Source organism: Cinclus cinclus, unplaced genomic scaffold (genome assembly GCF_963662255.1).
Source record: "Cinclus cinclus unplaced genomic scaffold, bCinCin1.1 SCAFFOLD_32, whole genome shotgun sequence".
NCBI lineage: Eukaryota > Metazoa > Chordata > Aves > Passeriformes > Cinclidae > Cinclus > Cinclus cinclus.
In genome coordinates, this window is record NW_026912098.1 from 1,635,337 (window position 1) to 1,659,491 (window position 24,155).

The 24,155-nt window shown below is 49.6% G+C and overlaps 2 protein-coding genes across 2 annotated transcripts; one reads left to right on the forward strand and one right to left on the reverse strand.

Annotated features, from left to right (window-relative positions):
• Positions 1-6,136: 6,136 nt before the first annotated feature.
• LOC134057282 (olfactory receptor 14A16-like) lies at positions 6,137-7,081 on the reverse strand. Its single transcript, XM_062514277.1, has one exon. It carries the CDS (start codon positions 7,079-7,081, stop codon positions 6,137-6,139), a length of 945 nt encoding a protein of 314 aa, XP_062370261.1.
• A 1,241-nt stretch (positions 7,082-8,322) lies between these two features.
• On the forward strand, positions 8,323-19,635 carry LOC134057283 (olfactory receptor 14A16-like). The gene is made up of 5 exons (XM_062514278.1): positions 8,323-8,334; positions 10,390-10,444; positions 11,239-11,296; positions 11,406-11,472; positions 18,859-19,635. The coding sequence occupies exons 1-5, from the start codon at positions 8,323-8,325 to the stop codon at positions 19,633-19,635; spliced, it is 969 nt and encodes a 322-aa protein (XP_062370262.1).
• Positions 19,636-24,155: the final 4,520 nt, after the last annotated feature.

Here is a 24,155-nt window from a genome sequence, read left to right on the forward strand (position 1 = left end):
TCCCCCATCATCCCCACACTATTCAGAGTGTTCCCAGTTTGTCTCAGTATAACCCAGTATCACTCAACGTAGTCAATCTTTGCTCCAGTATTCCCCAGTATCTGTCCCAGTATGTCCCAGTGTGTCTCTGTGTACCCCCACAGTCCATCCCAGTACACCCAGATTCCCCCTCAACATTCACAGTGTTCCCCAGTATGTCCCAGTCCTCCCCAGTATTTCCAAGGAAATTTGAGCTTCTCATGGTTTCCATGGCACCCAAACCCAGCAGTGGGGTCAGTGCAGTGTCCATGGCCACAGCCCCTGGCAGTGCCCAGTGCAGGTTGGGATGATGATCCACCCTCACAGCTGGCCCAGGGCAGCTCTGCAGTGGTTTTGGTGGCACCCTGGGCTGGCACACACCTGAGGAGTGTGTCTGTTTGCAGTGGGGAAACTAGGAGTTTCATAAGTAGAGTTGAAACTTTCCTCATGAACTGCAGCAGACCAGAGGGAAATCAAGGCAGAGCTGTGGTTTGTTAGGAAACCTCTCAAGAACTCCAAGCCAGAATCGAAGTCCAAAGTTTCTTTCACTTTTAATGGGTCCCACTGAGGGACACAACTGAGAAAGTGTGCCCAGGTTGCAGTCAGATCAGGAAATTGGAGGCAGTGATGACAGGAGGGGACAAAGAGAGGCCAAGTCTTGATGGCCTGGGGCACAGCAGGGACTGTGCCACCAAGGGCTGTGAGCAGACACCTTGTCCTGAGCCCCTGGGGCCTCCTGGCACAGCCCCAGCAAGGCTGGGCACTGTCAGCCCTTGTCCTGCCCTCAGCATCCCCCCACATGCCAGTGGCCTCAGGGATCTGCTGGGACCAGTCCCTGGGGAGCCTTGGTCAGGAATGGCCCTTGGGGCTCCTTCATGCTCCCAGGGACTGCAGGTTTTTCCATGGACTTGGGGTTTTGCTTTTGCCTTGGAGTCTCTGAGAGCTTTGTGCAATCATGGCCTCCAATTCTCTGCTTTAATTAGTCTCTTGAGAGGGCTCCTCAGTAACAGCACTCAGTGGTGCTCATTAATGCTTCAAGGTACTTCAGTTTTTTTAAAGAACTTTCCCTTGTCTTTTCCTCTCTCATTGTTTGAGAGGTTTTTGGGCAATTGTGGCCTCCAGTTGTCTCTTCCAAGGAGTCCAAGAGGATCCTATGTTGGGGATGGACCTCAGTGGATCCCATTAATGCTTTGAGACACTTTGGGTTTTTCTTCTGACTTGGACTCCTGGAAAACTTTGTGCAATCTCCTCTCAGGCCCTGAGGTTCAAGAGCTCAGCACCAAATGCACCACGGGGCTCATTGGGATCAAGCAAGTCCTGACAAACCATTGGTGTCTCAATGCTCTTTTTGCTTCCATGAGGCATTGATCTGTCGCAAAGGCCCCTTGGTTCCATGAGGTTCATTGGTGTGACCATGGTCTCTCTCCTTGGTTCCAGGAGGTTCATTGGTGTCACCATGGTCTCTCTCCTTGGTTCCAGGAGGTTCATTGGTGTCACCATGGTCTCTCTCCTTGGTTCCAGGAGGTTCATTGGTGTCGCCATGATCTCTCTCCTTGGTTCCAGGAGCCATCACAATGTCACAACGGCCCCCTGGTTCCATGAGGTTCCTGCAGCAGGACTTCCCCTGTGGCACAGCAGAGCTCATCTGTTCTGTCCATCAGCTGGGCCATCACTCAGGGCATCTTCCCCCTCTCAGCAATTGCTGAGATAACCCAGGCTGGACATCTGTCCTGTGCTGAGTTATCTCTGGTGCCAGGGAGGTGGAATTCCCAGCTGCCCATGAACATCCTGCCTTGAGAGCAGACTGAAGGGAGGGAGATAAGCCTTGAATTTCTGAGTGACACACACTTCAGTTTAAAAAACTATAAAATATACACAAAACTTTCACCATACAAAACTCTTCTGCATAGTCCCTGGAAACAGGTAGGACTTCACTCCCAAGTCTGGATGAATCTTTGTGGTTCCTTTTCTGGAAGCTGAGTGAAAGGGCTCCATGTGCACTCCCTCATCAGTTCAGTGGTAAGTTACATTGACTCATGATCTCTGCTATTTCTTTACTGGCTGTAATATAGGTAACTTTATTGTGCACTGCGTTTGTATCTACCTGTACTTCTTTGGTTTTTGTCTGTGCAGTAAGTAGTCCATTTAAAGTCTCTTGTCTGTTAATCTTGAGTCCATTCAGTAAATAATTCATTTTATAATAGACCTAAATTTACATTCTCAAGAACTTGTTAAGCAAAAAGTTGATGTTCAGGTATCCTGAAACAGAGCTACTACCAAAATCTGGAGCATGAGCCAGAACTTGTCTAAGCTTTCACTCAAATCAAAATATATTTCATTTCAAAACAAAAAGAGAGAAGATATTTTTTCATATTAATTATTTTCATATTTATATACTGATATCAGCAATTTCCAGTTCATATTGATCCCCCAGCACCTCCTCATGCACTCTGAACAGATATGAACATCCAGACCCTTTATGGCTGACAATCAATCACACTCTGTCCCTACCCCCACCCCACCATTTCCCTCATCCAAGCCCTGGCACTCAGAGCAGCCCAGTGCAAATCTGAGCTTCCTCCAGTCCAGGCTGTGCCTGCAGCTTTCAGCTCCTTGGCACCAAGTCCCAGCTGCTTTCCTTGGAGAAGGAGCTGCCCCAGACACAGAGGGATGTTCATTTGGGGTCAGCAAACAGAAGCCAAGGCAGGCCCAGCTCCATGGCAAACACAAGTGCAGCCCAAGGAGTGCTGGGCAATGGAGCCACATGCAGGGGTGTCCCCAGGGCTCAGGACTGGGGCCAGGGCAGTTCAATGTGTTCCTTGCTGATGTGGACCAGGCCATGGAGGGCACCCTGAGTCAGTGTCCAGGGGAGCCCAAGCTGGCTGGGAGTGTGGCTGTGCTGCAGGGCAGCAAGCTCTGCACAGGGATCTGGCCAGGCTGGAGCCATGGGCCCAGGACAATTGGATGAGCTTCAGCAAGGCCAAGGGCCGGCTCCTGCCCTGGGCTCACAACCACCCCAAATCCCTGGCCGTGCCCTGCCCCTGATCCCCACAGCCTGTCCTGTTTCCTTCATCCCTGCATTGCCAGGGACTTTGTGGGACAAGGGAGCTCTGCTGTGCCTATGGAGGGAGGTGCAAGAGCCACCAGTGCAGTGGGCACCACAGCTCATCAGGTTTGTGTCCTTTGGGGCTCAGGAACTGCTGAGACTCAGAGGCACAGAGGCAATGGGAAGCCCATAGAACCAGCTGGTCTAGTGAAGAGGTGTCCTTAGACATGACCATTTAAACAAGAGAGGTGGAAACACCCAAATGGAGAGGGACATGAAATAATAGACAGTATAGTGGTAACACAGGTAGAGGGGAAGAGCAGGATTTTTTCTCCTGCCATCAGTACACATCCAGGAAATTTCTGTTCTCTCCTGGTGGGAAAATTTTGACGTTTCCTCAAGTACTCAAATGCCCCAAATTATGACATGTGCTCGTGCACCTTGCAAGCTGCATGTTCCCAACATCCCCAGACTGCTCTTGTCCCATAAACATCTGTTCTGGCCCATTCCAAAATTGGGATTAACATGGAAAATAGTTTATCAAGTCTGCAGAAACTGGGTCAGACCTTAGTGGTTCAAGTCTGGATTTGGTCTGAAACTGGAAATCCCAAAAGACAGAGACAGAGCATCATTTCAGAACCTGTCTGAGCCCATGGGAACAAAGGTTTTCCACATGTCCTGTCTGATCTCCCCTCTTTCCCCCTTTCCACCCATTGTCTTTTGTCTCCCCCCAGGCCCCCTGGTGAAGTGATGGAGGGGGAAGGGAAGGGAAGGGAAGGGAAGGGAAGGGAAGGGAAGGGAAGGGAAGGGAAGGGAAGGGAAGGGAAGGGAAGGGAAGGGAAGGGAAGGGAAGGGAAGGGAAGGGAAGGGAAGGGAAGGGAAGGGAAGGGAAGGGAAGGGAAGGGAAGGGAAGGGAAGGGAAGGGAAGGGAAGGGAAGGGAAGGGAAGGGAAGGGAAGGGGCGATCCTGATCCCAGAATCCTGGATCTGGTCCTTACCAGCAGCTGGAGCCTGAAATGTGGAGTTTCCTACCTCCTCCACTGCCCAGATCATGAAATTTCCCAGTGTCAGCACACCCCACATCTAGCACTTTGCATGCCCAAACAGCAAAAATCTGGCCATTTCCAGGCACCAGCACTGCCCAGCTCTGGTAATTTGTGGGTGCCAGGACTCCAGATGCAGCAGATTGCTGGCCATGGCAGAGCCCAAGTCTGGCATTTGCCTGCACTGGTGCTGCCCAGATCCCTCCATTTCCTGCTGCTGGGGCACTCGAGGGGTCAGACTGAGCAGGAAAGGTGACCCTGTGCCGGGAGCTTTTCTTGGCTGGAGCAAAGGCTCAGCACACAAAGACTTTCCTGGCACTGTGCCCTGGGCCAGCAGGGATTGTGCTGCTGGAGCCAAGTCCCAATTTCTTCTCTCAGGCAGCTTTAGGACACAGAACATGGAGGAGACAGAGCTGACTCTCAGCTTTCTGGAGTCCTCTGTAAGAATCCTGTGTCTGAAGCACCCTGGGAACAGGGTTTCTGTGCCAGGGGTGGGCAATTCAGAGCCCTTTTCTCCCCCATGGGCTGAAGGTGTGGCACTTGTCATTTCCAAGGGACATACAGGAAGAGTTTGAGATAAAGTCATTAGAAAGGGTGATTCTATGATAGATGTAAACACAATTAAGATATTGACTAATGTGGAATGACCAGAGAACAAGTGGAGGAGGAAATCTGAGAGAAATGCTAAGGCCATAGAACCATTTGGTGTAGTCAGGAGATGTCCTTAGACATGGCCATTTAAACAGGAGAGGTGGAAACACCCAAATGGAGAGGGACATGAAATAATATACAGTATAGTGGTAACACAGGTAGAGGGAAAGAGCAGGATTTCTTCTCCTGCTATCAGTACACTTCTCCTGGTGGGAAGACATGGACATTTCTTCAAGTACTCAAATGCCCCAGCTAATGAGATATGCTCGTGCACCTTGCAAGCATCATGACATCTACAGCCCCAGGGGGCTCCTCTCCCATAAACATCTGTGCTAGCCCATTCCAAAATCGGGAGCCGCATTGTCCTGGGAACATGAGGAAACTGAGGTTGGAAGGGACCTCAGCAAGTCTGCAGCCCAAGCTGTCAGAAACGGGGTCAGACCAAGTGCTTCAAGTCTTGATTTGGTCCGAATTTGAAAATCCCAAAGGACAGAGACAGGGCAGCATCTCAGAACATGTGTGAGCCCATGGGAACAAAGGATTTCCCCTGTCCTGTGTGACCTACCCTCATTCTCCTTGCCTGGAATAAGAAATGAATGGACAATGCGGACCCAGAGGTTTGTGGGGAATGGTTCCACATCCAGTGTGTATGAAGTGGTGTCCCCCCAGGATCAGTTTGGGTCCAGTCCTTTTTAACATCTTTATTGATGATCTGGATGAGGGCATTGAGTGCACCATCAGCAAATGTGCAGATGGCACCGAGCTGGGTGTGAGTGTGGATGTGCTGGAGGGTAGGAGAGCTCTGCAGAGGGACCTGGACAGGCTGGATCCAGGGCCCAAATCCAACAGGGTGAGGTTTAACAAGACCAAGAGCTGGGTCCTGCACCTTGACCACACCAACCCCTGCAGTGCTCCAGGCTGGGGACAGAGTGGCTGGAGAGGGGCCAGGCAGAAAGGGACCTGGGGGCAGTGATGGACAGCAGGGTGGACATGAGCCAGCAGTGTGCCCAGGTGGGCAATGGCACCTGGCCTGGATCAGGAATGGTGTGGCCAGCTGTGCCATCACTGATCTGTCCCCAGCTCTGCACACAGACATTGCTGCTGCAGCTCCAGGGAAGGGAACACAAGGAGCATCTGTCATGAAAAGGCTTTTGGGATATCCTTTATTTCATTTCAAACCACCAAGAGCACAGCTCTGCATTAACACAGTCAGTGGGTCAGAGTAAAGTTGGAGAGGAAATAAAAGGAGAGATGGCAGAAACAATGGGATTAGTTTATGGACAATATTAAAAACTGAAAACAGAAAAAAATCAAAAACCAAGAGAACTATCAAAGATTACTTTTATTACAAGAGATGCACGGAAATTGGCACTTCACTTTCAGAAACCACTTAAATGTTTCTGAAATTGTCCAGTCATCAGTGTCCACACTGCAGCCTTGAGCTCCTGGTTCCTTAGGTTGTAGATGAGGGGGTTCAGGACTGGAGGCACCACTGAGTACAGAACTGAGAGGGACAGATCCAGGGATGGGGAGGAGATGGAGGGGGGCTTCAGGTAGGCAAAAAAGGCAGTGCTGAGGAACAGGGAGAGCACAGCCAGGTGAGGGAGGCAGGTGGAAAAGGCTTTGTGCCTTCCCTGCTCAGAGGGGATCCTCAGCACAGCCCTGAAGATCTGCACATAGGAGAAAACAATGAACACAAAACAGCCAAGTCCTAAACAGACACCAACAGCAATGAGCCCAAGTTCCCTGAGGTAGGAGTGTGAGCAGGAGAGTTTGAGGATCTGGGGTACGTCACAGAAGAACTGGCCCAGGGCATTGCCATGGCAAAGGGGCAGGGAAAATGTATTGGCTGTGTGCAGCAGAGCATGGAGAAAGGCACTGGCCCAGGCAGCTGCTGCCATGTGGGCACAAGCTCTGCTGCCCAGGAGGGTCCCGTAGTGCAGGGGTTTGCAGATGGACACGTAGCGGTCGTAGCACACGATAGTCAGGATTGAGTATTCAGCTGAGATGAAGAACAAAAAGAAAAAGAGCTGAGCTGCGCATCCAGAGTAGGAGATGTTGTTGGTGTGCCAGAGGGAATTGTGCATGGCTTTGGGGACAGTGGTGCAGATGGAGCCCAGGTCAGTGAGGGCCAGGTTGAGCAGGAAGAAGAACATGGGGGTGTGCAGGTGGTGGCCGCAGGCTACGGCGCTGATGATGAGGCCGTTGGCCAGGAGGGCAGCCAGGGAGATGCCCAGGAAGAGGCAGAAGTGCAGGAGCTGCAGCTGCCGCGTGTCTGCCAATGCCAGCAGGAGGAAGTGCCTGATGGAGCTGCTGTTGGACATTTCTGCACTCTGGGCATTGGGTTCTGTCATGGAGAAAGAGACAATGAAGAGATAGAGGACACACCTGTAACCAAAATCAAAGCCACTTCCCTGACATCCTCTCCTCTAACACGCACATAGACACAATTTATATTTTTAGAATTTAAGAGTAGATTTGTAAACTTCCCCCATATCTCTCCTGGTATTTCTGGATATCTGAAATCTCGCCATTTCTGCTGCCCTCAGGGAGACCAGAGCATGTTCTGTGAGAGAAAGTAATGAATGGAGAGAGAAGAAAGATGATCTGTCATTATGACCTGCTCAGACTTTCTCTGGGATTTAACCTTGTTCAGGTGGAGGGTGATTATCCTCCCGTTTCCCTTAAAAACCACCAGGTACTGCTGAGAGGAGATGGATCCACCACAACCCAGCACCACAATTGTAACCAAGGACTCCTGTTGCTCATTTGACCAACCCAACAGCATGTGCAGTGCCAGAACAGCTCTGCTTTTCCCCATTCATTTAAAACTCAGAGATGCTCTTGGAAAGGTTGCATCCATGATTAAAGCTCCAAGTTTGGACTGAAATCTCAGGGAGAGTTCCAAGTGTCCCAGTGGTGTCATTGGAGTAAGGGAGATGCAGCTCCTTCCCTGGCTGCACTGACAGCATTGCCCACAGCCGGGCACTGGGGACAGCGTCACCCTGAGCCAGCTGTGCCCCCTCCCAGAGCCCCCAGTGCCGGGCAGCTGCTCCCAGCCCTGTGCTCTGCAGAGGGAACTGGGCCCGGGGCTGCAGAGCTGCCCCACGGCTCTGCTGCAGCTCTGCCTGCACAGGAGGGGCTTCACGCCTTGGAGCCCCAGCCCTGAGGGCAGAGGCTTGGCTGGGGGACAGGAGGGAGGGGGCTTCTTCAGACCGAGGGGCTGCACTGGTGCAGAGGATCCTCTGGAGATCTCTAAACTCTCCATGACACAACATTTCTGGTTTTTATTTTCTATCAGTGCCTGATCTTCTCTCTGCTTCCTGGAGGTTTTCCTTGTGGAGATCCTTCCCTGTCCCTGATGTCTCCCTGCCAGCACTCACACACCCCAAATCTCTGTGCACTCTCCTTGTCCCTACAGAACTCTGCCTGTCTGCAGGGCACTGGCTGGGGGCAGGTTCTGTTTGCAGCTTGGAGAAAGGACAGGTCAGACTGAGCCTGATGGGTCCAGCACAGGGGATGCTGGTGCTGCCCCAGGGCAGAGCGGCTGAAAGCACATTAGGAAATGCCCGTGATCGTATTGATCACTAAAAATAACAGTTTGCATGTCTCAGGCATTTGTGAAAATTCATATTACCTTTAATATTTATCCCCTCCCTCCCTGCCATTCTCCTATACCAGGAAACCAAATACAATGTCTTAGGAATCTTCTCCATTTGTACCAAAACCTTGTCTTGGAAATATTCTATGACATATCAGAACACCTAAGCATGTCAGAGCTTCATGAGCATTTCATCTCCCCTGCACCAGAAACACTCAGAGTTGTACTCACAGAGTCTGTGGGCATTGGGATGTTCCAGCTTTAGGAGATCACTGCAGGAGCTGCAGCTGCATTGTCCTGCAGCCAGAGGCTTCCTGTGCCCAAGGCTGGGAGTGATTCTGCCCCAGGCACTTGTGAGCATCTTCCCAGCCCTGACTGATTGAAGCTCTCTGTGCCTCTGTGCTGTGCCTGGGGTGGCTGCAGGCAGTGCCCTCAGCCCTGCTGGGCTGGGAGAAGAGCTGCTCATCAAGAGAAATGGGTTTTTAAAGCTCTTCCTGGTTGCCAGGATTGTCCTCTATGCCAGGATCCCATCCCAGCCCAGCAGCACAGACACAGCACAAGGACTTTAATGAACCTCTCTGGGATTTTGTGCTGAGGCCCTTTAATTCAGTCTCTGAAAGGGAGGTGGAGAAACCTCTGAAGAACTCCAAGTTAGAATCGAACTCCAAAGTTTCTTAAAAGTTTTAATGGGTCCCATTGCGGGACACAACTGAGAAAGTGTGCCCCGGTTGCAGTCAGAGCAGGAAATTGGAGGCAGTGATGACAGGAGGGGACAAAGAGAAGCCAAGTCTTGGTGGCCTGGGGCACAGCAGGGTCTGTGCCAGCAAGGGCTGTGAGCAGACACCTTGTCCTGAGCCACTGGGGCCTCCTGGCACAGCCCCAGCAAGGCTGGGCACTGTCAGCCCTTGTCCTGCCCTCAGCATCCCCCCACATGCCAGTGGCCTCAGGGATCTGCTGGGACCAGTCCCTGGGGAGCCTTGGTCAGGAATGGCCCTGGGGGCTCCTTCATGCTCCCAGGGACTGCAGGTTTTTCCATGGACTTGGGGTTTTGCTTTTGCCTTGGAGTCTCTGAGAGCTTTGTGCAATCATGGCCTCCAATTCTCTGCTTTAATTAGTCTCTTGAGAGCCTTTGTCAGTAACAACACTCAGTGGGGCTATTTGGATCTTCAAGGTACTTTACTTTTTTGAGGTACTTTCCTTTGACCTTTCATCTCTCAGTCTCTGAGATGTTTTTGGACAATTGTGGCCCCCAGTTCTCTCCTCCAAGGAGTCCATGAGCATCCTGTGTTTTGAAATGGACCTCAGTGGGACCCATTAATGCTTTGAGACCCTTTAGGTTTTTCTTCTGTCTTGGACTCCTGGAAGGAATTGTGCAATCTCCTCTCAGACTCTGAGGATCAAGGGCTCAGCACCAAATGCACCACGGGGCTCATTGGGACCAAGGAACTCCTGACAAACCACGGCTCTGCCTTGATTTCCCTCTGGTCTGGTGCAGTTCATCAGGAAGGTTTTCAATTCCAGTTATGGAGAAATATTTCAATGAACTTCTAAGAAATATGTATTCATAGTTTAAAGAGTGTCTTTTATTGCTGTTCTCTTTAGAGCAGAGGTGATTGCAGCATTCTGTGGTTGAAATGGATCCAGTGTCTCCCTTAAGGAGTCCTATCCTACTCAGAGAAGCTGTGCCTTTAGATCTGACCCAGTGAGGACAACCTTGCTCCACATTTCCCAGTGATTTCAGGAATCAGGACTTGACACCATAATTCTAGAGAGTATGTTTTATGTTTGTCCAGCTGGGACACGTGGAGGGGATATCTCCTCCAAACCATGCATACCTGGTCAAGACAGGTTCCAGGTAGAAATACACATTGATCCCACCAGCCCACACCTCCCTGCCCACCCATCTCCACCTTCTCTCCCTTTGTATTATAATTAGCTGCCACACCTCCTGGAGGTCGTGTCCGGTGGTTTTTGGGATGAAGGCCATGTGTCTTCCTCAGTGATCAGCGTTTGACCTCTCCTTCTGGGCAGGTGCAGTGGAGGTTTGACTCTCCTTCAGGTCAGCTTGTCCTGCTCAAAACCACCCGTCTGTTCCTGGCTGGTTTCTGGAGCCACAGGTTTCTGCTCTGTAGGGTTTGTGCAATAGCCAGGTCTTGCTTTGCTGAGTTTCCAAAATATAGCTTATCTTAATGGATTTTTATGGGCAACTAAGTTCCTGTGTGGTTTGATCCATACTGTTCCTGCCATGTGTTCTATTTCCCCTCTACCTGCTTAAGCATCTTATAGGCTTCTAAAATTCTGAATTTTCAAACCCATATATACCATGTATTTCAAAACCATACCCTGTCTCACTAGACCCCACTTGGAGCCTCTAGACCACACTGGAAGCAGGTTTGGGCACATCAATCCTTACTGGTTTATACTGGGAGCTGCTGCCAAAGGACTCAGGGGCTCAGGGGTGTCTCCCAGTGCTTACTGGTTTATACTGGTGCCCTCCCAGTCCATGCCTGGGAACAGCAGCAGGCACTGGCAGCCGGGCAGGACCCCGAGGCCCACCTGGGGCTGCTTCTCCAACTTCTCAGCCTGGAACCTGCACTCACCAGGAGCTCCAGCAAGGGCGAGGCCAGTGCTAAAGGAAGGAGAGGAATTCCCTGTGAAAATTCCCAGAACTTTATGGGGAAATCCAAAAGCCCCAAATTTTCCAACCTCTCCTTCACATGAAGTGGGAGATGGTGGGCTCTGTTGGGTTTAATGGATAGACCTGGTGTCCCTAAATCCCCATTGACTTTAATGGTTAGACCTGAACTCCTGGGTATTCACATATTGGTGTGTCCCCCACTGCCCCCCTGAGATTTTGGGGTGCCCCCTTTGCCACCCCAGAGCTGGAGCTGGTGCAGAACTCTGTCTTCACCAACCCCACAGACCAAAGCACCTCGGTGTACCTGTGCTGCATCCTCTCCTGAGGTAACTCAGGCCTCCCTCCCACCCCCGGGGCCCTCACCTGGACTTTTGGGCTGCCTTCTGAATACTGGGGTCCCTTTTGGCAGTCCCCCACTGCTGAGGGTCATCTGTGTCCACATTGACTGGGCTGTCATCTTCCCCCAGGCCATCAGGGTAAGTTGGGACACTTGAGTGCCTCAGAAGTTCCCTGGATATCCGCAAAAATTATCTGGGTACACCTGGGTACTACCCAAAAGCTCTTGGATCCCCCCGGTAATTACCTGGGTGCACCTAGATCCACCAAAAATCTCCTGGATACATTTGGGTACCCCCAGAAATATTCTGGATCATCTCAAAGAACACCTGGATCCACCTGGTTACCCCTTGGAAACCTGGATCACTGAAAAACCCCCAAACCTGGTGTCCCAAAAATCCTCATGGCTTTGACTGGGTGGACTTGATGCCCCTGAATCCCCAATGACTTTCATGGACAGATCAGGTGTCCCTAAATCCCTTTTGACTTCAATGGGGTAGATCTGGAGTCCTGTTCATCCTCATTTATCTCTCCTAATCCCTCCCAGTGGTCTCACTTTTGCCCCAGTGCTCCCAGTAATCCCAGTGCCCTGCCTTAGCTGCTCCCAGTGCTCCCAGTGCTCCCAGTTTAACCATGAACCTTCCCAATCAAATGCTATTAAGGGATAGACCTGGTGTCCCTCAATCTCCAATGACTTCAGCAAGTCAACCTGATTTGCCATAGATTTTGGTGCTCAAAATCCCATTTTTGGGGTGAAAATGGAGATTTTTGGGCCTGCCTGAAGGCACAACTCCAGAAAAGGCTGCTGATGTGGGATTTGGGATTTGGGATTGGCTTCCAGGAATTCATCCAGGACTTCTGCAGTCTCAGCACCATGATTCTGGAGTGGAAATTCCTGCAATTCAGCCCTAGATTTCCCCCAAATTTACCCAATTTTCCCAATTTTAGCACCAAATTTCAAAAAAATCCCCACTGACTTGAATGGATAGACCTGGTTTCCCTAAAATCTTCATTAATTTCAATAGGGCAAATGTGATGTCCCTAAATCCATATTGACTTCAACAGGATAGACCTGGTGTCCCTACATCCCTATTCAATTCAATGGAGCACTGCTGATGTCTGAAAAATCTCTATCAGGAGATTAAAATTACAACAGATGGGGCAACTGAGAGATATTGTAAAAAATGGTTTATTGCTTTATTGCATCAGTCTCATTGAAGGGTGAGATATTAAAGGTGTTACATCCAACACCATAATTTCAGAAGTCATCTATTCTTAGTTACAATGCCATATGTCAGGATTTTAGCCAATCAAATACTTCTATGAACTTTGCTAGTGTCTTTTGACACCAGACATTAATTGCTTTCCTTCCCATGGCTTTGCTGCAGTGTGTCATTTTTCAACCAATCATAAAACACTTCACAAACCTTCACTGATGCATCTTAAGCTTTTAGCTTTATAACAGGTTCTATTGCTAATCTTTATAATCTTTTACTATCTTACTTAACATACTGCTTTGCTTACATAATACATGTTTCTGTTTGCTTAAAACACATTTCTACTTAAACTACAAATTTATATTCTGGTTTTGTGTCTATTTTATTTAAATGCTCTAACTCTCCAATTCTTCTCCAAGGTCTTAGGTCAAACCTTGGATCCATCTCCATCTCTGAGCCTGTATGCACAAGGCCCTGAGAGCTCTCCATGCCTGCATTTCCCACACCACCTGTCATCTCTGCCTCCAATTTCCTGCTCTGACTGCAACCTGGGCACACTTTCTCAGTTGTGTCCCTCAGTGGAACCCATGAACAGTATCAGAAACTTTGGAGTTTGATTATGATTGAATTCTTGAGAGGTTTCCTATCAAACCACGGTTCTGCCTTGATTTCCCTCTGATCTGGTGCAGTTCATCAGAAAAGTTTTCAACTCCATTAATTGAGAAATATGTCAAAGAACTTAGAAATCTCCATTGGTATTATCAAGGCTGCATTTTATTACTGTTGTCTCTAGAGCAGAGGTCATTGTGGCATTTTGTGATTGATACTTGTGAGAAATGGATTTGTAAAGGATTCTCAAAGCCTGACTGAAAGCTCTCACAGTCTTGTTCATGTGCATGCAAACTCTGAGATAAGGTGTGCTGACTTAGAAAGGCCATGGACTAGAGAAGGCATTGTAGAGAGAGAGATTGAACTAGAAACAAATTTCAAATGATGGCCCTGCAAAAAGACCAGATATTTTGGAGGATTTAAACTGTAAAAGATGCATTGTGGCAAGACCACATGGGATAAAATAATATTTGATTTATGTTAGAAATATCAGTGCTATTGTCTGGCAAAAGCTAATAGGTTGAAAAATATTTATTTATTGCATTGCAATCAGGAAATACATTGGCTTCTGATAGACTGGCATGTAGTTTTACCTCTCCTATATTTCACCCTTTACGAGACTGATAATGTAATAATATCTTTCAGAATTCCTCACACTTGCCCTGTCTGTAGAGCTGGGGTGTTCCAAGAGTGCTGAGTCCCTGGACATCAGTCCCTGAGAGGGAGCAGAAAGAAAACTTGTCAAGAACTCAAAGTCTTACTCAAACTCCAAAGTTTCTTGAAGTTTTAATGGATTCCACCGAGGGATATGACTGTGAAAGTGTCCGCAGGTTCCAGTTAGAGCAGAACACTGGAGGCAGTGATGACAGGTGGGGACAAACAAGGGAAAGGTGTCTGTGATGCTGAGCAAACCTGGATGTGTCTCAGCAATGCCAAGGGCCAAGGGCTGAGCCCCAGCCCCTGGCAAGGCAGATCCTGTCCCTCCCTCCTTGCTCAGGGCTCTTCCCGGGGCACTGGGCTCTGGGGATGTGCAATGCCAAGGGCAGCACCATGGGGCGGCCCCTGCCAGGCTGCTGAGCAGGGACAAGGAGGCAATGAGGCCCCAGCCCTGCCATGGGATAGAAATTCCTTTCTCCTTGTGTCCTGTCTGTGCTCTCCTCTGCTCTCTTCAGTCTCCACTCCTCTGGGCACAAAGCTCCTTTGTCCCTATATAGTGGTCGTTTGCTTGTAGCCTCCAAACACCATCTTGAGAGATTTTTGGGCCCTCTCCACGTTGCTGGCAAATAAAAACATTCTTCTCATAATCTAACCAAATCAACAGAGGGCAAGGCAGCCAAACAGTTGTGTCCTGGATACTTTTGTCTGGGCACAATTCTTGGCCAGCGCCTACATACAAAAATGATGATCCCCATTAAATTTAAAAAAAATTGTAAGTTTGGTCTGTCTCAATATCAGTGGTTAATTCTCCCTTTGCAGCTTCAGGGAATGAAGCCATATTACCCCAGTTCGCTCCCCCAAATTCACGTTCATTTATATTTTCAGACCCTGCGGCTGTAGGGTGTCCTTGAGTTTCAGGCCAGGAGGAATTGTTTTGCCTGACCAAAATGTGAAGATTGTAAACTGACATTTTCTATGGCATTTAGAGATATTCACTGATGCAGTACAGGATTTGAAAAATACCAAGGCTAAAACCTTAAGGCATCACAGTTGTCTCTGAACCAAGGGGCCACTGTGACACTTTGCAGCCCCACGAAACCAAGGAGTCCATTGTGACACTGCAGGGCCCCATGGAACTAAGGATTCATGGAACAGTGTGGGACCCCATGGAACCAAAGGTCCATTGTGACACTGGGGCCTCATGGAATCCTGGAGGCCATGAGGACACTTTGAGGCCTCGTTGAATTGAGGGGCTCTGAAGGGATTCATGGAACCAAGGAGACCCTTGTGACACTGTGAGTCCCCATGGAACCAAGGGTTCATTTTGGTGGCACAAGGCACCAAGGAGACCCCTGTGACACTGCAAGGCCACATGGGAGCAAAGAACCACTGTGACACTGTGGAACCCCTTGGAAACAAGAGGGCAGTGTGAAACAGCTGGGCCTCATGGAACCAAGGATCCAACATGACACAGCCATTGTGACACTGCAGGGCCCTGTGGATCCAAGGGAACAGGGAACAGGTCTGGTTGGATTGGCCTGACTGCTCCAACTGCCCTTGGCATGTCAAGGGTCTCTTCTCATGTTGCCCTGAAACACTGGGGCTCTGGGATTTCCTTCAAATGGAAAAGGACTGTCCTTCCCATTCAAGAATCCATGGCCAAAATGAGATTCCTCTTCCAAAATTTCCAATATGCAGGGATTGCTCCCATACAAAAGCTGCCATTACCAACAAGTCTGGCTGCCCTTGTCTTCCTTAGAGCCAGCTCTCACCTTCCTTCAAACCCTGGGGCTCGGTGCTTTCCTTCCTAAGGAAAAGAACCATCCCTCCTGTACAAGCACCCAAGGCCAAAATGGGAACTTTTCCTCCCAGATTCCTATCCTCAAGGATTTCTCCCACAAAATGCTGCTAGGACAAATAGGTCTGTCTGGTCTTGGGTTCTGCTGACTGCAGTTTATCAGCCCCTGAAACACTGGGGCTCTGTGGTTTCCTTTCTGTGCAGACCATTGTGATATTGAGAGGTCCCATGGAACCATGGAGACAAATGTGACACTTTCAGGACTTGTGAAATGACACTTTGTGACACCATCAAAACCCCTTGGAACCAAGTTCATCACTGAGGCACTGCTGGGCTGCATGGTGCCAAGGGGCCGGTGTGAAGCAGCAGGGCTGTGTGGAACCAAGAGGCCATTGTTGCATTACAGGGCCTCGTGCAGCCAAAGGGGCACTGTGATCCTGCAGGGCACCGTGGATCCATGGAGAACATTGTGGCATTGCAAGGCCCCATGGAATCATGGAGACCATTGTGACACTGTGGGGTCCCATGGAACCAAGGGGTCATGGAACAGGTCTGGTGACTGGGACTCCCACAGATTACCTGACAGGTCTGGCTGAATTTAGCATGTCAAGGGCTGCCTCTCATCTGCCCTGGAGCACTGAGACTTTGTGATTTCCTTCCTATGGAAAAGAACCATCTGCGTTTCCTGTAACCCATAGCTGAAACTGGAGCTCCCCCTAAAACTTCCATATATAAAAGGGTTTCTCTAAGGCAAAAGATACAAGACCAGACCGCTCCAGCTGGCCTTGGCCTCAGGTGGTGAATGCTCATTCGCCCCTGAAACACTGGTGCATACTTCCTTCCTTTCTATGGAAAAAAACCTAGCTTCTTGTCCAGAGGCAATGGCTAAAATTGGCCTCCAAAATTCCATGTATCCAAGCATAGCTCCTAGAAAGAAATAGGCAGAACAGAGAGATCTGGCTGCCTTGTTCCTCTGGTTTTTTTCAGTAGACTATGAACAGAATGTTTTCAATTGCAAACACCTCTAAGAGGGCCCAGAAATCACCCAAGGTTGGTTTTGGAGGCTTTGGGCACATGACCACAATATAGAGACAAAGGAGCTCTGTGCACGATGGAGGTGAAACTGAGGAGAGCAGAGGAGAGCCCAGACAGGACCCAAGGAGAAAAGAATTTCCCTCCCAGAGTAGGGCTGAGTGCAGCACGTCCCCCAGAAGGAATCTGGAGGAGCCCAAGGCTTTGTGTGTGCAGGCAGAGGCAGGCAGGACGCAGAGCTGTCAGCAAAGGAAGGGGCCAGCCAGGTGGGGCAGCCGGGGGATGAGGACAGCCTGCAGGGACAGAGGGGCAGGGCATGGACACCGTAGGACAGCCTGGGCTGCAGAGGGCACAGGGATGGGCAGCAGCTGAAAGGCCCTGCCAGAGCCAAGTGCTGCAGCACTTTGGCCATGGCTGCTGGCCCTGGGCCCTTGGCCAGCAGGGGACAAGTGAGCCTTGCTGTGCTGGGGCCTCATTGCCTCCTTGTCCCTGCTCAGCAGCCTGGCAGGGGCCGCCCCATGGTGCTGCCCTTGGCATTGCACATCCCCAGAGCCCAGTGCCCCGGGAAGAGCCCTGAGCAAGGAGGGAGGGACAGGATCTGCCTTGCCAGGGGCTGGGGCTCAGCCCTTGGCCCTTGGCATTGCTGAGACACATCCAGGTTTGCTCAGCATCACAGACACCTTTCCCTTGTTTGTCCCCACCTGTCATCACTGCCAACAGTGTTCTGCTGTACCTGGAACCTGGGACACTTACTCAGTTGTGTTCCTTACTGGAATCTATTAAAACTTGAAGAAACTTTGCAGTTTGAATATGACTTTGAGTTTTTGTGAAGATTTTAAGCACAATATGGGGGACCGTGTCTGATGTAAACAGCATCCAAGCCTCAAGAGGGTCATTAAAGTCCTTGTGCTGTGTCTCTGCTAGTGAGCTGGGCTGGGCTCCAAGGACACAGAGGCAGCTCTTGGCAACCATGAAAAGCTTCAAAAAGACCTTTCTGCTGATTTGCAGCTCTTCTCCCAGCCCAGAAGGTCTGAGGGCATGGCCTGCAGCCAGCCCAGGCACAGCACAGAGATCTTCAATCAGTCAGGGCTGGGAAGATGCTCACAAGTGCCTGGGGCAGAATCACTCCCAGCCCTGGACACAGGAAGCCTCTGGCTGCAGGACAATGCAGCTGCAGCTCCTGCAGGGATCTCCTAAAGCTGGAACATCCCAATGCCCACAGACTCTGTCAGTACATTCTCTGATTCTCTCTCCTGTAGAGCAGCCAGGGGTGCCCAGGGCTGTCCTGCAGAGCAGGGTCCTGCAGCCCAGGGTGCTGTGCTGGGCAGGGACTCTGCTGCCTGCCAGGGACAGCTCTCAGCCAGCCCTGGGAGCTGCTGACAGCACTGGGGGACAAGGTCTGGGTGGAGGGAGACAGCTGGTGAGACTTGGAAGTGTTCTCCTTGTGCGGTGAGGATGGTGCATTGATCAGGACTGCTCCCAGCGTGACATTTAACTACAGAACATTTCCAAATAGATTATACAGGGAGCACAGCAAGTCAGGGGCTGCATAAAAGGGAAAATCCTGATTTTATAATCTACTGCTCATGGTCGCCTAGATGGAAAATTGAACATTGATATTCATATCTCTATTCAGGTTGAGAATAATAAGAACAATTTCTCTCAGGTCTGAATAAACAAGGCAAAGAAAGAAATCAGAACAGGGCCCCTTACAGGCAGCATCACTGTTGCTTTTCCAGCCTCCTCAGGGTTGCTCTGACTTTGCCATCAGAGCCTGCAGAGGCAGAGCTGGCCCTGGCAGTGCCCTGTGCTGGGAGGGGTCTGCAGGGCAGAGCTGAGCCCCCAGGGCTGGGCTGGGCTCTGGCAGCACTGGCAGGGCCCAGCCCTGGGCACAGGGAAGCAGCAGCTGGCAGGGAGAGCTCCAGGCAGCAGAGCCCTGGGCAGGCAGTGGGGGGAAAGTGACACCAAGCTGGGCTGGGATATTTCAAGTCATCGCCAAATCAAACTATTCCATGATTTCTTTTTATTTTACAGGTCCACATGCCCAGAGTGCAGACATGTCCAACAGCAGCTCCATCAGGCACTTCCTCCTGCTGGCATTGGCAGACACGCGGCAGCTGCAGCTCCTGCACTTCTGCCTCTTCCTGGGCATCTCCCTGGCTGCCCTCCTGGCCAACGGCCTCATCATCAGCGCCGTAGCCTGCGGCCACCACCTGCACACCCCCATGTTCTTCTTCCTGCTCAACCTGGCCCTCACTGACCTGGGCTCCATCTGCACCACTGTCCCCAAAGCCATGCACAATTCCCTCTGGCACACCAACAACATCTCCTACTCTGCATGTGCTGCTCAGGTGTTTTTCTTTTCGTACTTCATGTCAGCAGAGATTTACCTTCTGACCATCATGTGCTACGACCGCTACGTGTCCATCTGCAAACCCCTGCACTACGGGACCCTCCTGGGCAGCAGAGCTTGTGCCCACATGGCAGCAGCTGCCTGGGCCAGTGCCTTTCTCCATGCTCTGCTGCACACAGCCAATACATTTTCCCTGCCCCTGTGCCAGGGCAATGGCCTGGGCCAGTTCTTCTGTGAAATCCCTCAGATCCTCAAACTCTCCTGCTCACACTCCTACCTCAGGGAACTTGGGCTCATTGCTGTTGGTGGCTGTTTAGCTTTTGGCTGTTTTGTGTTCATTGTTTTCTCCTATGTGCAGATCTTCAGGGCTGTGCTGAGGATCCCCTCTGAGCAGGGAAGGCACAAAGCCTTTTCCACCTGCCTCCCTCACCTGGCCGTGGTCTCTCTGTTCCTCAGCACTGCCTTTTTTGCCTACCTGAAGCCCCCCTCCATCTCCTCCCCATCCCTGGATCTGTCCCTGTCAGTTCTGTACTCAGTGGTGCCTCCAGCCCTGAACCCCCTCATCTACAGCCTGAGGAACCAGGAGCTCAAGGCTGCACTGTGGACACTGATGACTGGAAGGTTTCAGAAACTGTGAACTTTGCCTATTTCTGTGAGTTGCCATTTTCTCCTAGTCACTTGTAATATGAGTCATTTTTGAGAATTCTTTTTTTTTTTCTTTCTTGCCAAAAGTTTTTACCTTTGTTTTAGTCTAATAATTTGTGCACAAAATCACGTCTATATTTGTGATATTTTTTTGTCTCTCCACCTTTTCTGTGGCCCCGGACTCTGTCCATGAGGGGCTCTGTTCTCTGTAGCTTTAAATGAACTAAAGGATCTCCCAAATTTTTTTTTTTTTATTGGGGATCTCATTTCTTTGAAGCTTCCTTCTGCTCCCTTCTCTAGAGCTGCAGCAGCAATATCTGTGTGCAGAGGTGGGGGCAGGTCAGGGGTGGCACAGCAGCTCGGCTCCTGATGGCCACACCATTCCTCATCCATTAATATTTTTACAACAAAAAAAAAACTTTACACTACTCTTAAAAAAAATACTATATATATACAAGTCATACTAAAATTACACAAAATACCATAACAAAACTACAAAAAAATTTTTAAAAAAAGCACAAAAAACCCCCCAACAAAATTAATATAAATCATAGTTTAACCATTCCCCATAACCATACCCCACCCTCTTATCATCTCTTACCAAACTAATAATATTACTAATTTTAAATTATCATTTAAACCTTATATTCTTAACAAAATAATTACTATTATAAAAATCCACCTAAAAACTACCCATTTAATACTCATCCAAACTAGATATAAACCAAAAAAAAACCCCCAATCTTAACTAAAACTCGAATTCTAAAGCATCAAAAATTACAACAGTTCAATAAACAAAATAAAAAATAATAAAACAAAATGCAATCAATATTTATTCACCAAACCTAATTCACAACAACAAAAAAACCCAAAATGTATATTTCCCAAAATTTAAATACAAATATAAAACCTAACTACAAACATGAAATCTAACTACAACCATCCAATAAAATAAACAAAAAATAAAAAATCCTAAATATTATATAACAAATATATAAATATACATCAAAACACCAAAAAAATAAAAAACCTTCATCCACACAACGACTAGAAAACAAAAAAAACCATAACAACACACCACACATACACAAAACACAAGAAAAAAGATACATGACACAAAAAATTAAAAATATATAAATCAAAACTATCAAATAAAAAATCATGAACCATTAATAAAACAAAAGTCCCCAACCACCCAACACTATTTTACTTATTATCACTTACTAAATAAATTATACTAAATCTAATCAAATTTATTTCTATCAATTCCAATAACTCACTTATAACACAGGCCAGGTGCCATTGCCCACCTGGGCACACTGCTGGCTCATGTCCACCCTGCTGTCCATCACTGCCCCCAGGTCCCTTTCTGCCTGGCCCCTCTCCAGCCACTCTGTCCCCAGCCTGGAGCACTGCAGGGGTTGTTGTGGTCAAGGTGCAGGACCCAGCTCTTGGTCTTGTTAAACCTCACCCTGTTGGATTTGTGCCCTGGATCCAGCCTGTCCAGGTCCCTCTGCAGAGCTCTCCTACCCTCCAGCACATCCACACTCACACCCAGCTTGGTGCCATCTGCACATTTGCTGATGGTGCACTGTGCTCCCTTCTCCACATCATCAATAAAGATGTTAAACAGGACTGGGCCCACACTGATCCCTGCAGGACACCACTGCACACACGCTGCATGTGGCACCATTCCCCACCACTCTCTGGGCCCCGATGTCCATCCAGTTCTTAGCCCAGGGAGGGGTGAACCGCTCCAAGCCACAGGCTTCAGCTTTTCCAGGGAATGCTGTGGGATGGGGTGTCAAAGGCTAAAGTTCAAGTAGACAACATCCACAGCCCTCCCTGTATCCACCAGGCCCTGTCAGAAAACTCCTGGTGGGCAGGAGCTGGGCAGGAGGCAGCCGTGTGCCCTGGCAGCGAGGCAGGGCAGGAGCACCCAGGGCTGTGGGACCAGGACATCAAGGACATGGATTATCCAGGGCACTGGGGCCTGGTTTGGGTTGCCCAGGGCAGGAAAGATGTCTGGCAGCTGGAGCAGGGTGAGGGAAGGGCCTCCAAGGTGGGGCTGGAGCCCTTTGGCTGTGAGCAGAGGCTGAGGGAGCTGGGCTTGTCCAGCCCGGAGCAGGGAAGGCTGAGGGGCTCCTCATCCCAGCCTGGCAGTGCCAGCCAGGAGCTGATGGAGAACACAGAGCCAGGATCTTCACTGGGGGGCCTGGGGGGAGGCAAAAGACAATGGGTGGAAAGGGGGACAGAGGGGAGATCAGACAGGACATGTGGAAAAATCTTGTTCCCATGGGCTCAGACAGGTTCTCAGATAATGCCCTATCACTCTTCTTTGGGATAATCAAATTCTGATCACATCTGGCCTTAAACCACTTGGTCTGACCCAGTCTCTGACAGCTTGGGCTGCAGACTTGCTGAGGTCCCTTCCATCCTCAGCTCCCTGATGATCCTGGGACAATGCTTCTCTCGATTTTGGAATGGGCCAGAACAGATTTTTATGGGACAGGAGCCCTCTGGGGGTGTAGGGAACCTGACACTTGCAAGGTGCATGAACACATCTCACTAGCTGGGGCATTTGAGTACTTGAAATACCCATGTCTTCCCACCAGGAGAGAACAGAAATTTCCTGGATATGTACTGATGACAGGAGAAGAAATCCTGCCCCTCCCATCTACCTGTGTCACTTCTATGCTGTCTATTATTTCATGTCCCTCTCCATTTGGGTGTTACCCGCTCTCCTGTTTAAATGGCCATGTCTAAGGATACCTTTTCACTAGACGAGATGGTTCTATGGCCTTCCCATTTCGCCCAGATTTCCTTCTCCAGTTGCACTCTGATAATTTCTCATCAGTTTTAGTTGTGTTTTCATTTGTAATAGAATCACCCTTTCTAATGTCTTTTTCTAAAACTGTTTCTGAATGGAAATCCTTTATGCATGGTGGACATATCTGATACTGCTTTGACATTGCACAGAGCTGAGGGAAGAATTTGGATGGTTATTAAATTATAACATTTATACACTTCTTATCTTGGCATACGAAGAGAAACCTTCCTGTGCCTCTGAGTCTCAGCAGTTCCTGACCCCCAAAGGACACAAACCTGATGAGCTGTGGTGCCCACTGCACTGGTGGCTCTTGCACCTCCCTCCACAGGCACAGCAGAGCTCCCTTGTCCCACAAAGTCCCTGGCAAGGCAGGGATGAAGGAAACAGGACAGGCTGTGGGGATCAGGGGCAGGGCACGGCCAGGGATTTGGGGTGGTTGTGAGCCCAGGGCAGGAGCCGGCCCTTGGCCTTGCTGAAGCTCATCCAATTGTCCTGGGCCCATGGCTCCAGCCAGGCCAGATCCCTGTGCAGAGCTTGCTGCCCTGCAGCACAGCCACACTCCCAGCCAGCTTGGGCTCCCCTGGACACTGACTCAGGGTGCCCTCCATGGCCTGGTCCACATCAGCAAGGAACACATTGAACTGCCCTGGCCCCAGTCCTGAGCCCTGGGGACACCCCTGCATGTGGCTCCATTGCCCAGCACTCCTTGGGCTGCACTTGTGTTTGCCATGGAGCTGGGCCTGCCTTGGCTTCTGTTTGCTGACCCCAAATGAACATCCCTCTGTGTCTGGGGCAGCTCCTTCTCCAAGGAAAGCAGCTGGGACTTGGTGCCAAGGAGCTGAAAGCTGCAGGCACAGCCTGGACTGGAGGAAGCTCAGATTTGCACTGGGCTGCTCTGAGTGCCAGGGCTTGGATGAGGGAAATGGTGGGGTGGGGGTAGGGACAGAGTGTGATTGATTGTCAGCCATAAAGGGTCTGGATGTTCATATCTGTTCAGAGTGCGTGAGGTGATGCTGGGGATGAATATAAACTGGAGACTGGTCAGATCAATCTATAAACAGGAAAAGAATAAATGGGAAAAAATTTCTTGTCCATTGTTTTAAATGAAATATGTTAAAACTGTAGTGAAAACTTAAGACAAGTCCTGCCTTATGCTCAGGTTTGTGGCAGTAGCTCTGTTTCAGGATACCTGAACCCCAAACTCCCTTTGCTCACAAGTTCTTTAGAATGGCAAATTATGTCTAGTATAAAATGAAATATTTATTTTGAATGGACTCAAGAACAACAGACAAGAGGCTTTAAGTAACATACGTAGTGCGCAGGATAAACAGAACTACATAGACTGTGCACAATAAAGTTACCTATATTACAGCCAGTGAAGAAATAGCAGAGATCAGGAGTCAATGTAACTTACCACTGAACTGATGAGGGAGTGCACATGGAGCCCTTTCACCCAGCTTCCAGAAAAGGAACCATGAAGATGCATCCAGATTTGGGAGTGAAGCCCTACCTGTTTCCAGGGACTATGCAGAAGAGTTTTGTATGGTGAAAGTTTTGTGTATATTTTATAGTTTTTTAAACTGAAGTGTATGTCACTCAGAAATTCAAGGCTTATCTCCCTCCCTTCATTCTGCTCTCAAGGCAGGATGTTCATGGACAGCTGGGAATTCCACCTCCCTGGC

What these genes read in the sequence shown, in the direction of transcription:
- LOC134057282 (XM_062514277.1), bottom strand. Translation starts at nt 7,081, where the DNA reads ATGTCCAACAGCAGCTCCATCAGGCACTTCCTCCTGCTGGCATTGGCA.
- LOC134057283 (XM_062514278.1), top strand. An exon ending in TGTCCTGCTCAAAACCACCC is followed by an intron (nt 10,445 to 11,238) that starts GTCTGTTCCTGG and finishes TTGCCACCCCAG; the next exon opens with AGCTGGAGCTGGTGCAGAAC. An exon ending in ACAGACCAAAGCACCTCGGT is followed by an intron (nt 11,297 to 11,405) that starts GTACCTGTGCTG and finishes CCCTTTTGGCAG; the next exon opens with TCCCCCACTGCTGAGGGTCA.